The sequence below is a fragment of the Pristis pectinata genome, chromosome 5 (assembly GCF_009764475.1).
Source record: "Pristis pectinata isolate sPriPec2 chromosome 5, sPriPec2.1.pri, whole genome shotgun sequence".
NCBI classification, from domain to species: domain Eukaryota; kingdom Metazoa; phylum Chordata; class Chondrichthyes; order Rhinopristiformes; family Pristidae; genus Pristis; species Pristis pectinata.
Window position 1 is genome coordinate 109,047,888 of NC_067409.1, and position 15,593 is coordinate 109,063,480.

The window sequence follows — 15,593 nt, forward strand, 5'->3', positions numbered from 1 at the left end:
GGCCACATTACATACCTTCCAGCGATTTAACTGAGAAATGGGCAACCTGTTCAACTTGCCCAGTGAAGCAAAACATCTGTTAATGCTGGCATTTTAGCTCATTGCCCTTCTAAGCTGGGAGTCCACTGCTGTTCATATTATAGGGGTCAGGTGACTGGAACAGCTGTTTATATGAACCAATTAAAGTGGCAATTTTTAGTGGGAGTGGGGTAGGAATATTTGCTTACATAATTATTATAAATAAGACTCTACTTCAGAATTAACCGAAGTTTTAAATATGACACGGGCCAGCCAGGGAGTGTGGGATCGCAATCTCATGGAAGATGGAGAGCAGATATTGCTCAGTAATGTTCTAATTATTTGGGTTGGAATAGAAAATAGTTTTATTATTGTCAAGCTTTCAGAATTCTCCACGAAATTATATGCAAAACTTTTCACTTAACTGCATATTGTTCTTGGAGCTTTATATAATGGAACATATCCATGTTGAAATGCCCCAAGCCAGTGTACTTGCTATCGTGGTTGGAGATTAAAGCTCGTGTGAAATGTTTCCCTGAGAATGGAAAAGAAAAATCAGAGAATTGGTGATTGGTTTATTACTGTCACATGTACCGAGATGCAGTGGAAAAACTTTGTTTTGCATGCCATCCATACAGATCATTTCAAAACATAAGTACGTCAAAGTAGTACAATTCCGCTAACCGTATGATTGCCTTTGTTACATTAATGGCCAAATGATCCATTTTGCTTAAATGGAAGGATCCAATACCCCCTACTACTGTTCAATAGTTTTCTCAAACTATATCATGTTTAAACTTGGAAAAAATTAGGAGTGGTACTGTTGATCCTTCGCTTAAATTTGAAGATATTTGGAGTCCATTTATTCAATATTTTCACATGATGTAGATCCCCTTTCAATAACTTTCCAACTTGGAGGAATGGACTTGACATAATGTTGCTCTGTTTCTACTGAGAAATTTTAGTCCAGTTTTTTTTTCTTTTTTCTGTTGTTTGTTTTTTTTAAAAAAGTTTTTTTGTTTAGTTTATATTGTTTATAATTTTTTTTATTGATTTGGGTTTTTTTTACATTTATATAATAAATCTTTTTCTTTCTTTTATACTATATTCATTTACTAAGAGATCATTGGATCTACAGATTTTTTTTATATTTTGTTGTTCTTTATGATTATCTATGCTATGATTGTTATCCTGATCTCTTTGTATTACATGTAGAAATATTGATGCTATATATCAATCTGTATTAATTTGAAAACTAATAAAAAGATTGAAAAAGAAAGTAGTACAAAGGGAAAAGTAATAACAGAATGCAGAATATAGTGTTACAGTCCCAGTTACAGAAAAAGTGCAATGCAGGTAGACAATTAGGTGCAAAGGCCACGATGTGGTAGATTGGGAGGTCAAGAGTTCATCTTTATCACACAAGAGATCCATTCAAGAGTCTTATATCAGTGGGGTAGAAGTTGTCCTTAAGCCTGGTGGTGTGTGTTTTCAAGCTTTTGTATCTTCTGCCTGGGGGAGAAGAAGGGATGACCGGGGTGGGTGGGGTCTTTGATTACTCTGGCCGCTTTACTGAGGCAGCGAGAGGTGTAGACAGAGTCCATAGAGGGGAGGCTGCTTTTCGTGATAGGCTAAGCTGTGTCTACAACTCTCTGCAAGGTGCTTTCTATGGTGCATCTATATTGTGTGCGTGTGTGCGTGCGTGTGTGTGTGTGTGTGTATATCCCGCTCTCTCGCTCTCGAACATACCAAATGTCCTTAGCCTTCTGAGGAAGTAGAGGCGCTGGTGTGCTTTCTTAGCCATAGTGTGTACTTGGTTGGACCAGGACAAGCTATTTGGTGATATTTTGACACACAGGAATTCCCAAGTGTAGAATTGGCTGATGACAGTGACAGAATTGATGGAGCAAAAAGAATATGAAATTGGAAAACTTATTTACATAGTTACTTTCATCTAATTATTTTAATCTAAAAAAAGATTAAAATGAGCTAACTATAATTTATTAATGTTAACCTCAAGGGCCAGCATTGAATGAGAAAAAGTAATTACCACAGGATACGGCTGTAACATTTTTAAGCACATTTGACTCATTAAGTCTTTGTGACTGGTCTCTTATTCATAATTTATTGAGTTTTCCTTAAACTTCTGACAATTATACCAGGTGTCACCTAGATTGTTAAAGCTAAATGAGAAAAAAAATTACAAACATTTGCAAAAATAAGTAATTTGAGTCCTGGTAATGCACACTTTCATGAATATAATTAGTTGTACAGGTATTACAGTTGCAAGGTGGCTGCCTACTACATGTATTCATTTAGTTGCAACAATGAGATCTGTTTGGAGTTTGAGATCTGTTTGGATTGGCCAACACCACTTTCACTCTGTGAAAGTAGTCAACATTAAAAAAAACACCAGAATCTGAAATGCTGCACAAAACTATTTGTTTTTCCATTATTTGTCTTGCCATTTTTCAGTGTTTTGTTTTAAGTCATAGAAGATTTGACAACTTTAAAATGATGGGGGGCGGGGGGGAGGTGGGGATGGTTTAATCTGTTCATTATCTACAGTAGAAGTGTTCTTCATATCTGTTCACAATTTCACTGTAAATAGAAAGCAGAGGGAATATTTTCCAGTGATTTATTTTTTTCCCTTTATAAATTCATCTTCCTCTCTCTCTAGTGACAACCAATCTATAGTCCCAGTGAGAGGTGTAGACTGCGCTGCCTTTGGTGTATGGAACTAGGTATAATGGTGTATGGTGGATAATTTATTGTCTGCCTGCATTTATTTATGTGGTTCATCCTTTTGTTGTGGAAACAATAGCTTGACTTTGTTTAACTAATAGGTGTCAGTGATTTATACTATTAGTTACAGGAAATTAGCTTAGCTTCAGTGTACTGTGTTAGTAGGTCTTATGAATATATTGTCTGTTGATTGATCTTTTGAGGGTCAAGTAACAAGCATTAATCTGTCTTTGCCTTTTGGATGCTGATTGGTCCACTCAGCATTTCTAACATATTCTATTCTTTTTTGAGAGTTAGATTCTAAAAATTTTATATCAGAAGTGACCTTTAAAACTATTTCAAAAGTTATATCCTGGCACCTTGCATTATCATACATCAAAAGATTGTGAACAGTTGATTTGAAAACCTTCACTCCATTTATTTCTACAAGCAGGGAAAAAAAATTACTGAGGAAAGAAGAATGTTTTCACTCCAAAACACGCGCTTGGTTGGTATCTCACCACAAAGCATTTGTTTTAGTTTTTGTGCTATTATTTCTTGCAGCGGTTTTTCAACCTCATTCCAATTGGCATGGTAAGGTTTGATATCTGTGTAACTTTGGAATAAAAATATCGAGAAAAATATTGGATTCTAGCTATTTAACCCCTGTAGTATGTTGGATTTTGTAATGTGTTGCTGTCTTTAATGTTAACATTGCTCACACTTCATTCTGTTTTCGAACAGTGTATCAGTTACAGCAGGAAGCTCCACGTCCAAAGAGAATGACTTGCCCCCGAGAGGTCAGTTACAAACCAAACTTGAATAATGTGGTAACGTATTTTTCAACTTGGTTCAGTGCTTTTCAGAAACTTTTCATTATTATTAATGGAGAGGGACGTTCCTTTCTTGGTGGGTGGCACCAGTTAGGATCGACATGATAAGTTCTCTTGCTATCCGCACCTGATGGAATCTGTGATATGGTTACTGCAACTGTGATTTGGTGTTGAAAACCTATGGCTCCTACAGTGCTTCGTGCATCTCATCGACCATTATTGCAGTATTTAATAATGTGAAAGATTTCATTTTGTCCCCAAGTGAAAATGTAACTGAGTGTCATTCTGTGTGCTTAGTTAACAGACTAACAAGCTGAGCCAGCTGTATAAAACAGGAAAATAAAAGGAGGTCCTTAAATTAGCATTGTATTGGGAACGCAAATATCTAATAGAATGCTGATTCATTTCACTAAGAATGAAAAGTTTTGTAAAACATCTTTTTTGGCATATATACATACAAGGTATGTGGTTAGTTTGATTCTGCTGAAGACATGTATATATGACAATAAAAGATGTTTCACAAAACTTTTCATTCTTAGTGAAATGAATCAGCATTCTATTAAATATTTGCATTCCCAATACAATGCTAATTTAAGTGCCTCCTTTTATTTTCCAGTGTTATACAGCTGCCTTAGCTTGTTAGCACTGTATCTGGTTTAATGCTGTGGGATTAGATAGATTTGAAGCAATTGTGTGTGACTCCATTGATGCTGTCCGCATTCTCAATAGCCAAACATCAATTGTGTAAAATTGCAAAAAGAGCAAAGTGAGAAATTCAATAACAGCACATTTTCATACAGATTCCTTTCTTGCTGTGAGACTTTTAACAAGGCTGTGGAAATTCAGTTGCTTTTTTATTTGCGATCTTGACACTCACTGTAATGATAATCAAAATAACTACAGATACTGGAAACCTGAAATAATTCCAGAAAATGCTGGAAACACTCAGCAGATCAGGCAGTGTTTGTGGAAAGAGAAACTATTAACATCATGTGGTACTTTCCCAATGCATTGCATTCAGTCTTCGCAATGTGGCCTCCTCTGTTAGAGGAACCAAACCCGGTTTGGGTGATTGCTCTGCGGAGCACTGTGCTCAGTGCTGGAGTGGCCCTGAGCTCTCAGTTGCCTGCCGCCTTACTCGCCCAACCCACTCCCACTCGGGCCTTCCTGCCCGTGGCCTCCTGCACTGTTACAATGAGACCCAACATGAGCTTTAGGAGCAACACACCCTCTTCTGTCTGGGCACTGCAGACTGCAGGACTCAATATCAAATTCTCCAATTTTAGATAACTTTATTTCTCTTTGTATCATAACTGGCCATTTTTGCTTGTCATCATTTTGGCTTGGCTTTCCTGATTTTTTGTGTGTATATATGTATATATATATGTGTGTGTGTGTGTATGTATATATGCCACTGTCTGTAAGGAGTTTGTACATTCTCCCCGTGTCTGCGTGGGTTTCCTCCGGGTGCTCCGGTTTCCTCCCACATTCCAAAGACGTATGGGTTAGGAAGTTGTGGGCATGCTATGTTGGCGCTGGAAGCGTGGCGACACTTGCGGGCTGCCCCCAGAACACTACGCAAAAAGACGCATTTCACTGTGTGTTTCGATGTACATGTGACTAATAAAGATGTCTTATCATATCTTATTAGATCATTTTAGCTCACCCTGTCAGAGGTGCTCCCTTTTATTCCACCCATACCTCTCTCCCACCTTCCCTGTTACCAAAAGCTAACCTGGTTCTCTCTCTGACAGTTCTGATGAAACGTTCACCATTTCTTTTTCCACTGATGGCCCCTGACCTGCTGATTGCTATCAGTCTTCCCTTTTCGCAACTTCGAAGTTGCCTGGAAAACCCCAAGAGACATGCCTGTCGTGGTGGCGTTGGTTTGCCAAGCCAATTCCAAAGGCAAGAGTTTTAATAGAAGTGGAAAAGTGATTTAAAATTTGTCCTTAGCCTAATCATTTTCCTTTCCTCAATCATTCCACTCTTCAGCCTTTCAAATATAAAACAAACTTCTGGTTATTGTACGGGGCTAGCTCCTGAAGTGGACTTTGACCACCTAGCATTGACTGGCAAAGTCGCTCCCGGCTGGGTCAACCTTGTAAAGTCTTCTTCACGAACATCTGGGGCTGATGTCTAAATTGGGAGAGCTCTCCCACAGATTGGTATAGTCCTGTCCCACTGGCAAGACAGACCCACCAAGGAGGTGGCACAGTGGTATGCTGGTGGTAGGGAGCAGCCTTGGAGTCTTCGACGTGACTCCAGATCCCAGGAATTCTCGTGGCATCAGGTCAGACAGAGGCAAGGAAACCTTCCCATCGTTACCACCATTGTTCTGTCTCAGCTGATGGTCAGTGGTCCTCTGGAACAGCATTTGAAAGAAGCACTGGGAATAGCAAAGAAACAGACCAGAGGGAGGTTGGAGACTTCAATGTCTAGCACCACAGCTGGGTTGGCGGCACCACCTTAGATCAAGCTGGCCAATCCCAAAGGATATCGCTGGGAACATCATGGGTGCCAGCTGAGTGAAGCAGCGGCATAGCACAGCATGTGTGCTAAACAGCAAGCAATAGACTGAGCTGAGCACATGATCGAAGTTCTGCCATCCTGCCACATCTGGTTCTGAATGTTAGAGGATATTTAATCAGCCAGTGGGTGGAAGAGGTTACAAGAACATTCCCATCCTCTGGCAGGACCCAGTGAGTCCTGAAGACAAGGCTAAGCCGTTGTATCTGTGTTCAGCCAGAAGTTACAAATAGATGATCCACCTCAATGTCCTCCTCAGGTCTCCAACACCACAAGCCAGTCTCCACCAATCTGATGCACTGTATACATCCAAGGCTACAGGACCGGACCGCACATGGACTGCAATGCTGAAGACCTGCGGTCTAGAACCCGCTACGTCTCCAGACGAGCTCTGTCTGTACAATGACAACGCTGGCAACTATCCAGCAATGCAGAAAATAGTTGTGGTGTGTCCTGCTCACATAGAGGGACAAATCCAATTCGGCTAATGACTGCCCAATCAGTCGACTCTCAATCATCTACGAAGTGATGGAAGCTGTTGGCAACAGTGCCATCAAACAGCTCGTGCCAGTCCATCGTGCCTTCCTTCCATCACGTGATTAGAAATGGGGATGTTTACTGAAGATTGCACGATGCTATATTGTATTTGCAACTTGTCAGCCAATGTCACAGTCCATTCCTGCCTAAAGAGCATAGAACAGTACAGCATTGGACAGACCATTCAGCCCACAATGTTGTGCCTATCTGGATGCCAATTTATACTCAATGTGCTCTTCCTGTGTATCATCCACATCCCTCCTTTCCCTTCATATCCGTGTGTCTATCTAAAAGCCTCTTAAACTCCACAAAACTGCCTGCTTCCACTGTTACCCTGGTAACCCATTCCAGGTACCCACCACTCCCCATGTTGTAAAAAGAAAACACATCAGCTTTAAACCTTTAAATTCCCCTCTTCCACTCCCCTCCCCCAACCTTAAAAGCTTGTCCTCTGGTATTTGACATTTCTACCCTGGGGAAAAAGATTCTGTCTGCCCCATCTATACCTCTCATAATTTTAAAAACCTCCTATCAGGTCTCCTCTCAGCCTCCACTCTTGGGAGAACAACCCAAGTTTGTCCAGCCTTTCCTTCTAGCTCGTACCCTCTAATCCAAACAGCATTCTGGTAACAAAAAAACCTCTCTTTCACCCTTTCCACAGTCACCACATCCTTCCCACAATGGGGGACCAGAACTGCACACAATACTCCAAATGTGGCCTGATTAAAGTTTTGTACAGCTGCAGCATGACTTCCTTCTATACTCAACACCCCTCCCAATGAAGGCAGGCATGCCATACGCCACCTTTACCACCTTATGCACTCGCATCGCCACTTCCAGTGAACTGTGGAATTGGACCCCTCTGTGCCTTAATGCTATTAAGGGCCCTACCATTAACTGTATACGTTCTCCTTTCATTTGACATCCCAAAGTGCAACATCTCACACTTGCCCAGATTAAACTCCATCTGCCTCTTTGCCCATATCGGTAACTGATCTATGTCCTGCCATTTTCTTTGCTAGTCCTTTACACTGCCCACAGCTCCACCAATCTTGGTGTCATCCACAAACTTGCTAATCCACCCATCTACATTTTCATCCAAGTCATTGTAATACATCACAAACAACAGAGATCCCAGCACCGATCCTTGTGGAACACCACTGGTCACGGACTTCCAGCCAGAATGACAGCATTCCCCCCACCTCCCCCGCCCTGTCTTCTATGGGCAAGGCAGTTCCGAATCCAAACTTGCAATTCCCATGCATCTTTATCTTCCGAATCAACCTACCATGAGGGACCTTATCAAACACCTCCCTAAAGTCCATGTAGATAATGTCCACTGCCTTGTCTTCATCAAGCACCTTTGCCACCTCTTCAAAACAAAAATCAATCAAGTTTGTAAGGCATGACCTGCCCTGCACAAAGCCATGCTGACTGTCCCCAAGCAGGCCATGCCTTTCCAAATGCGCATTAATCCTGTCACTGAGTGTCCTCTCTAACAGCAAGGCTAATAAGTGAAGAGGTAAGATCCACACCACATACGTGCCAGACAATGACCAGCTTCAACAAGGGAGAACTTAACCACCTACCCTTGAGGCTCGATGGCATGACTGTTGCAGAGTTGCCACCATCAACATGCTTGTGATGACCACTGACCAGAAACTTAAATAGACCAAACACAAAAACACCATGGTCACAAGAGTAGGTCAGCAGCTGGGTATTCTGTAGCGAACGACTCGCCTCCAGATACCCCAAAGCCTTTCCAACATCTACAAGACCCAAGTTAGGAGTGTGGTAGAATTACTCTCCATTTACCTGGATGAGTGACACCATCCAAAACAAAGCAGACCAGTTGACTGGCACTCCACCCAACACATGACACCTCATTTCCCCCCACTGCTGGCACTGCAGTTACTTGCCTGTGTTATCCAACAACTGCTCCCAAATCCACCAGAGAGAACAAGTGAAATAGACACATGGGAAAACCGCTACCTGCAGGTTACCCTTCAAGTTGTACATCATTCTGATTTGGAAATGCATCACTGATCTTTTATTATCACTGATCTTTCATTACCCTGGAACTCCCTATCCAGTGGCACTGTGGGAGGGACCTTACCATCAGTTCAAAAAGACAACTTGCAAAGGCATTAAGGGAAGGTCAATAATTGCAAACCTTGCCAACAAAGCCCAGAATCCATAACCTGAGAAACATTTTAAAAGAGACAGCTGGTTTTAACCTGAGAACTAATTCAAATATTTAGGTTTCATATGAGTGAGCAATTTTTTTAGGGGGTAGATTTTGGTGAGTGTACTGTTGCTCTGGAGGATTGAATATTTACTTTTTGTTTGAGGATAATTTGTGCAGTTCATTTATTTCCACCAAAGTAGTGAGTATGGAAATTCTTTTTAAGAGTTCCAGCAGAACCTCCAACTTGTTCAGAACTCTGTTCCATTTCATCCCTCCATGCTGACATACAATGGCTTCAATACTTCAAGTTTAGAATCATCTTTTTAAACACCTCCATAAGTAGAGATTTGCTTCGGTTTAAAATTAAAACCCAACCCAAACATGAATACTTGTAATTTTCTTCCACATTGAACCAGACTCTGCCCAGCCTTTGCTGTTAGTATAATTTCTGGCATGTGATTGGTCTGTTTGAAGTGGAAAAACCATGTCATGTACTGTTCGAGCACAGAGGACATCAGCAGTAACACTAAATTATCCTGATTCAGACAGAGTGCAGAGCTGGAATGACGTGACCCAGCCCATCTCGAACCTGAAATTGTTCTTCAGAATGTCCATGCAACCCAACCCCAAGCATGTGTTCTGGTCCCACTGAGCTTGCGTTGGATAGCCAGGTTCTACTTCATTGTTTTAAGTCATTCCATCTCTGCAGACTGATCAACTCAACAACACTACTGTGACTGAAAAGCAGAAAATTCTAGAAATATTTAACAGGTCAGAAGCATCTGTGGAGCAGGAAGCAGATTAAAGTTTCAATTTCAGGTGGTAGGGAATCAACTCTTTTTAACTCTTTCACTTACCACAGATTCTCCCTGACCTGTTGAGTATTTCTAGAATCTTGTTTTAATTTCAGATTTCCAGCATCCGCAGCTTATTTGCTTTTCAAACATGCTTCTGGTCTCGAAGTGTGATTCATGCCTTGACCTTAGTCTTCTCTTTATCACGTCATGTATGACAAAGCTTTCCGTCATCTTTTTTGGAAATCACTGTAGAATCACTGAACCTCTGACTCCCACTCCGCACTTCAAAAGCCAATGTTTAAGTAAGTTGTTTTTGTCGTCAATTCTAACTCTTCCACCATGGATCAGTGATGTACGTTCCTTTCTGATCTGTTCCTCTCTCTCCATTGTCCTTGCAGTTCCCCATTTAAGCCCCTTTGCCATGTGTTGTTGTGGATGGTAATTACTGGCTTTCATATTTAGATTGCAGTATCAATGATTTCAAACAGTATCGATCAGAACTTGGATACCCAGCTCTGATTACCTTAGCTCTGTTTAGCTAGTTACCAATGTCACGATAAAACCTTTTGATAGAAGTGTGTTTGTTGCCACCTGGTGGATCCTCTGCCATATTGCACTTGTACTTCCGAATATGGTAAATTAAGTTTAAGAACTTAAGAAAAAGGAGGAGGAGAAGGTCATCTGGGGCTTCCAGTAGCTGACCTACAACACCCCATGCCTGCACTATCCTCGTATCACTTGATTCCATAGCCCTCCAGGGCAGAGAACTCCAAATTTACCATCCTCTGCATGAAGAAATTTATTCTTGTCTCTGTTGTAAGTGACTTATCCTCAAATCTAAGACTGCGATCCTAGTCCTTAGCCTGGGTCTCTTTGTTTTTATGTAATATTAAAATTCAGAAGTTGTGGACTCAAATGTTTCTTCTAACACTTCGGTGGATTGCTCCAGGTTTATGATGTGCATTGTCAAAAAGTATGACTTTAAAATAGCAACACCTTTGGGTGACTTCATTTTATATAATTTCTCTTTCCAAGGCCTGGCATGTATATTGGTAACTAGAGGGCGCAATTCTCAAGGGGGTTGAAGAACAGGGAAACGTAGATTTAAGAGTCAGGGCAGATTGAGAAGATGCAGGATGCTCGGTTTAATGAGTAGAGGCAAAGAGTGCAAAAGCAAGGAAGTCATGAAGATTATTTATAAAACACTAGTATGGCCGTAAATGAAGTCTTCTGTCCATTGCCAGGCCTTGTTTTTTAGGAAAGATATAAAGTTTTAAAGAGGATGCAGGAAATTTACTGAACTGATTCCAGGGATGAGGAACTTCAGTTACATGGATAATCTGGCACTGTTCTCTACAGAACTGAAGGAATTGGGAGAGGTTCTAATGTATGTAAAATCATGAAGGGAGGATAAAGAGAAGCTATTTCTAATAGCAGAGAGGGCAGGACATCAATGCACATATAGTGTAGGTGTTGGGTAAAAGCATCAAAACTAATGTGAGGAGAAGCTTTCTTCAGTGAGTGGTACACTAACGGGTAGTAGTTGAGGCAAATTTGATAATGATGTTCAAAATTACCTGGAGGGGCGGGATTGAAAATCTTTTGGGAAAGGGTAGAGGAGTGACACCAGCTAGATTATTCTTACAAAGAGCAGGTTGGACTTGATAGGCTGAGTGGTCTTCCATTTGTAACCTTTCTTTGATTCTGCTTGCAGGTTGAAAACAGGCCAAAGTACTATGGAAGAGAGTATGTAAACCATTTTCTGTTTTGTTTATTTAACTCTTCTACTTTTGGAAATGACTTGTAAAAATAGTTTCCTATTAGTTGGAAGCTAAACTACAAATCGCATAGATGCTGACCAAATAGTTTTACAGCACAGTAATTTATTTTCTTGAAGCATGATTGATAATGCTTTCATTCACTGATCTATTGTAATTTGCAGCGACGTTTGATGTCTAACCTGTTGATTTTCACTAAAATGCCGTTTTTTTTTAACCATGCATCTCCCATGCCAACATCGCAGAAGGGACTGATTCTGTACTAAGGCACAGAAACAGTTCTGCACAAATGCAAAATTAAACTGAGATAGAAGTATTGAATTATTGGAAAAGTGTTCATTTTGCAGAACAGCATCTATTTCTTTGCATTACTATTTTATTTTACAATCAAAGACAAGAACTGGTATTTAATGATATTAATTATTTCATGAATACAGTAATTGGGACTAGTTAACAATGTGGATTTGTGGATTTTTATGTCCAGTGTTAACTGGCTCTTAACTAATTTAAATAAAAAGTGGTCTTGCAAAGATTGGTTGAAAATGTTTAAATTTCCCAGGAGATTAAAATTTGCTGACATTAATCTTTTGAAAGGTCTATATTATTTATCTTTTAAATCACTTTTTTTCTAATGCAACACACAAAATGCTGGAGGAACTCAACGGGTCAGGCAGCATCTGTGGAGGGAAATGGACAGCTGATGTTTTGATACTCTTTATCAGGACTGTCATTTTTTTTCTAATCTTTGCATAGGGTTTTTTTTGCATAGGGTTAGGAAGAGCCCTATACCTTTGAGCTTTTTGCAGACTTGTAAACCTTTTGCAGGCTGAGGCAATGTCAAGTGCACACATGGAGCTCTGGAGGTATTGGGGGATAAATAGGTGCCTTTCCATCTGCTGGAACCCACCATTTGTTTTACTTAAACCTCAGTAATTTTCATAATTTGCTGGTGATTTTGAATCAGATCAAGAGAGTTCCAAGACCATAATGATTGTTACACTTTGCCTCCCTTGAGTTTTTATTTTTAATAGTATGAACATAGAACACTACAGCACAGTACAGGCCCTTCGGCCCACAATGTTGTGCCGACATCTTATCCTGCTCTAATATCTATCTAACCCTTCCCGCCCACGTAGCCCCTTATTTTTCTATCATTCATGTGTCCATCTAAGAGTCTCTTAAATGTCCCTAATCTATCTGCCACCACAACCTCTGCCGGCAGTGCGTTCCATGCAGCCACCACTGTGTAAAAAAAAACTTATCCCTGACATCCCCCTCATATCTTCCTTCAATCACCTTAAAATTATGTCTTCTCGTGTTAGCCATTGTCGCTCTGGGAAAGTCTCTGACTGTCCACTCGATCTATGCCTCTTATCATGTACACCTCTATCAAGTCACCTCTCATCCTCCTCTCCAAAGAGAAAAACCCTAGCTTGCTCAATCTATCCTCATAAGACATGCTCTCCATTCCAGGCAGCATCCTGGTAAATCTCCTCTGCACCCTCTCTAGAGCTTCCACATCCTTCCTATAATGAGGCGTCCAGAACTGAACACAATACTCCAAGTGTGGTCTGACCAGAGTTCTATAGAGCTGCAACATTACCTCGCAGCTCTTGAACTCAATACAGTGACTAATGAAAGCCAACATTCCATACGCCACCTTAACCACCCTATCGACCTGTGTGGCAACCTTGAGGGATCTATGGACATCGATCCTATGATCCCTCTGTTCCTCCACACTGCTAAGTGTCCTGCCATTAACCTTGTATTCTGCCTTCAAATTCGATCTCCTGAAGTGAATCACTTCACATTTATCCAGGTTGAACTCCATCTGCCACTTCTCAGCCCAGCTCTGCATTCTATCAATATCCTGTTGTGATCTACAGCAACCTTCTACACTATCCACAACACCACCAACCTTTGTATCATCAGCAAACTTACTAACCCACCCTTCCACATCCTCATCCAAGTCATTTATAAAGGTCACAAAGAGCAAGGGTCCCAGAACAGATCCCTGCGGAACACCACTGGTCACTGACCTCCAGGCAGAATACACTCCATCTACCACCACCCTCTGTCTTCTACAGGCGAGCCAATTCTGAATCCACACAGCCAAGTTTCCTTGAATCCATGCCTCCTGACTTTCTGAATGAGCCTTCCATGAGGAACCTTATCAAACGCCTTACTAAAATCCATGTACACCACTGTATGAGTAAAATATTTGCAAAACTTCTCACGTTCTGAAGAGCCAAATTAATTGAAAAGTGCTGTCACTGTTCCTTGAAGCAAAACTATTTGATATTGAATGAATGCTGCAATCCTGCTAACTCTATTCTTGGGTTTACATGAACAAATGAGATCTAAATTTTTAAGAACGTTCACTTGGCATACTCTGTGTTCCGATTTGAGAGCACATAATATGCACCACATTCTTTCCTTTTTTATTACATGACCAACACTGAGCCCACTACTCAGTTGACTACATCAAGGCTTGAAGAATGCTCAGTTGTTTTTGGTCATCTTGGAGGATGCTGCAAACAGGGCCAATCAATTTACAAAAAAGCAGAAATTTAATGAAATAGATTGCTCTTAGCTCCCAAAATATATAGATAATAAGTTCTAATTCAAGTATCAAGATGTGTGGTATATTAATTATGATTTGAAATGCCTTTAAGTGGATCATGATGTCTGATTCTGTGAAACTTTGTACAAAATGACCAATGCTGTTGTAATTTTCAAAATATTTTGAGTGTTTTCTCCTTTCAGGTTCCATGGGATGATATCTCGTGAGCAGGCTGATGAACAGCTTGGTGGAGTTGAGGGTGCTTACCTCATCAGAGAGAGTCAACGTCAGCCGGGTAGCAACACTTTGGCTCTGAGGTGAGTTTATTTCCTAATGCCAAAAACTTGCTATTTTCTATTTTTAAAATAAAGAGAAATGATCTGTTGCATATTTTGATTTCTTTGTCTTCCTGGTTCTAGATGTTTATGATTTACACTCTTATAGTTGACCTGCACCTTCTATGGATAGAAACAATCCAAGTTCCATGTTTTTTTTCCCTTCTCGGCTACTTCTCTTCCTAAGTGTGTTACATCCCATCTCAGTGATGGGTAGACTTATCAGCAGTGGAGGTGCAGTTTTAGACTACATCCCTGGAAGTGACTCCAGAGTTCACGGAATTTCCTGCCTTCAGGTGAAGACAAGCCCAAAGAGCCCTCCTGCTGATTGCCAGCTACTGACAACTCTGTCGACTTGCAGTTTACCAACAACTTGTATCTAATACCTCCTAGTAACATTTGTTAGCAGGGAAACTGCAGGACTCATTTTCGGTGGAAAGTTCCAGCACCCCTTATAAGATAAGATATTTTTATTAGTCATACGTACATCGAAATACACAGTGAAATACATCTTTTGCATAGTGTTCTGGGGGCAGCCCGCAAGTGTCGCTACGCTTCTGGCGCCAACATAGCATGCCCACACCTTCCTAACTTGTATGTCTTTGGAATGTGGGAGGAAACCGGAGCACCCGAAGGAAACCCACACAGACACAGGGGGAACGTACAAACTCCTTACAGACAGTGGCCAGAATTGAACCCCGGTCACTGGTGCTGCAAAGCGTTACGCTAACCGCTACACTACTGTGCCTGCCAACTGAGATGTACAATTCCTGAAGGCTGCACGTACCAGAACACATTTGCACCAGGTGGTGTCTTGTCAATGTCAGGCTACCTAATATAAGAAAGCATTTAAGGCAATAACCACTGCATGGTCATTCTGAAGAGAAAACCTTTTCAAGAGGAAGGCACAATTTGTCCCGTAATGTGGCACAACTTGTGTTTGAGGTGAGGCAAGATAAAGCAGCTCAAAAATGGGCATCCATGAGGCTCTGAACCAGCACAATTTCTAAAGTCATTGGTTGGCACATCCCTTGGTCCTCTAACACCAAAACACAAATTCTGTCTCTTTGGAGAACGTAGAGGGAAATAGAAGAATCAGACAGTAACTTGGTGTAACTGCAAAACAGAGCTACATACTAAACAATGCAAGTGCTTATCTATGTACAGAGTTAAGTTTTCACAAAAGCAGTGAATTGAGTTAATGAGAAGAGACGACTTGACTATCCGCACCTTAACCAATGCTGCATCAGAGCGTTGTTGACCTTTGGAAATAGTAGTAGTTCGTATTCCT

General features: G+C 40.9%; 1 protein-coding gene across 1 annotated transcript in view; it reads left to right on the plus strand.

Moving 5' to 3' along the window:
• Positions 1-15,593, plus strand: part of chn2 (chimerin 2) — a 219,558-nt gene that overhangs the window by 133,192 nt on the left and 70,773 nt on the right. Inside the window, exons 3-5 of the mRNA XM_052016707.1 lie at positions 3,487-3,542; positions 11,341-11,372; positions 14,171-14,284. Of these exons, the coding sequence (XP_051872667.1) occupies positions 3,487-3,542; positions 11,341-11,372; positions 14,171-14,284 (202 nt within the window). The remainder of the gene's footprint in view (positions 1-3,486; positions 3,543-11,340; positions 11,373-14,170; positions 14,285-15,593) is intronic.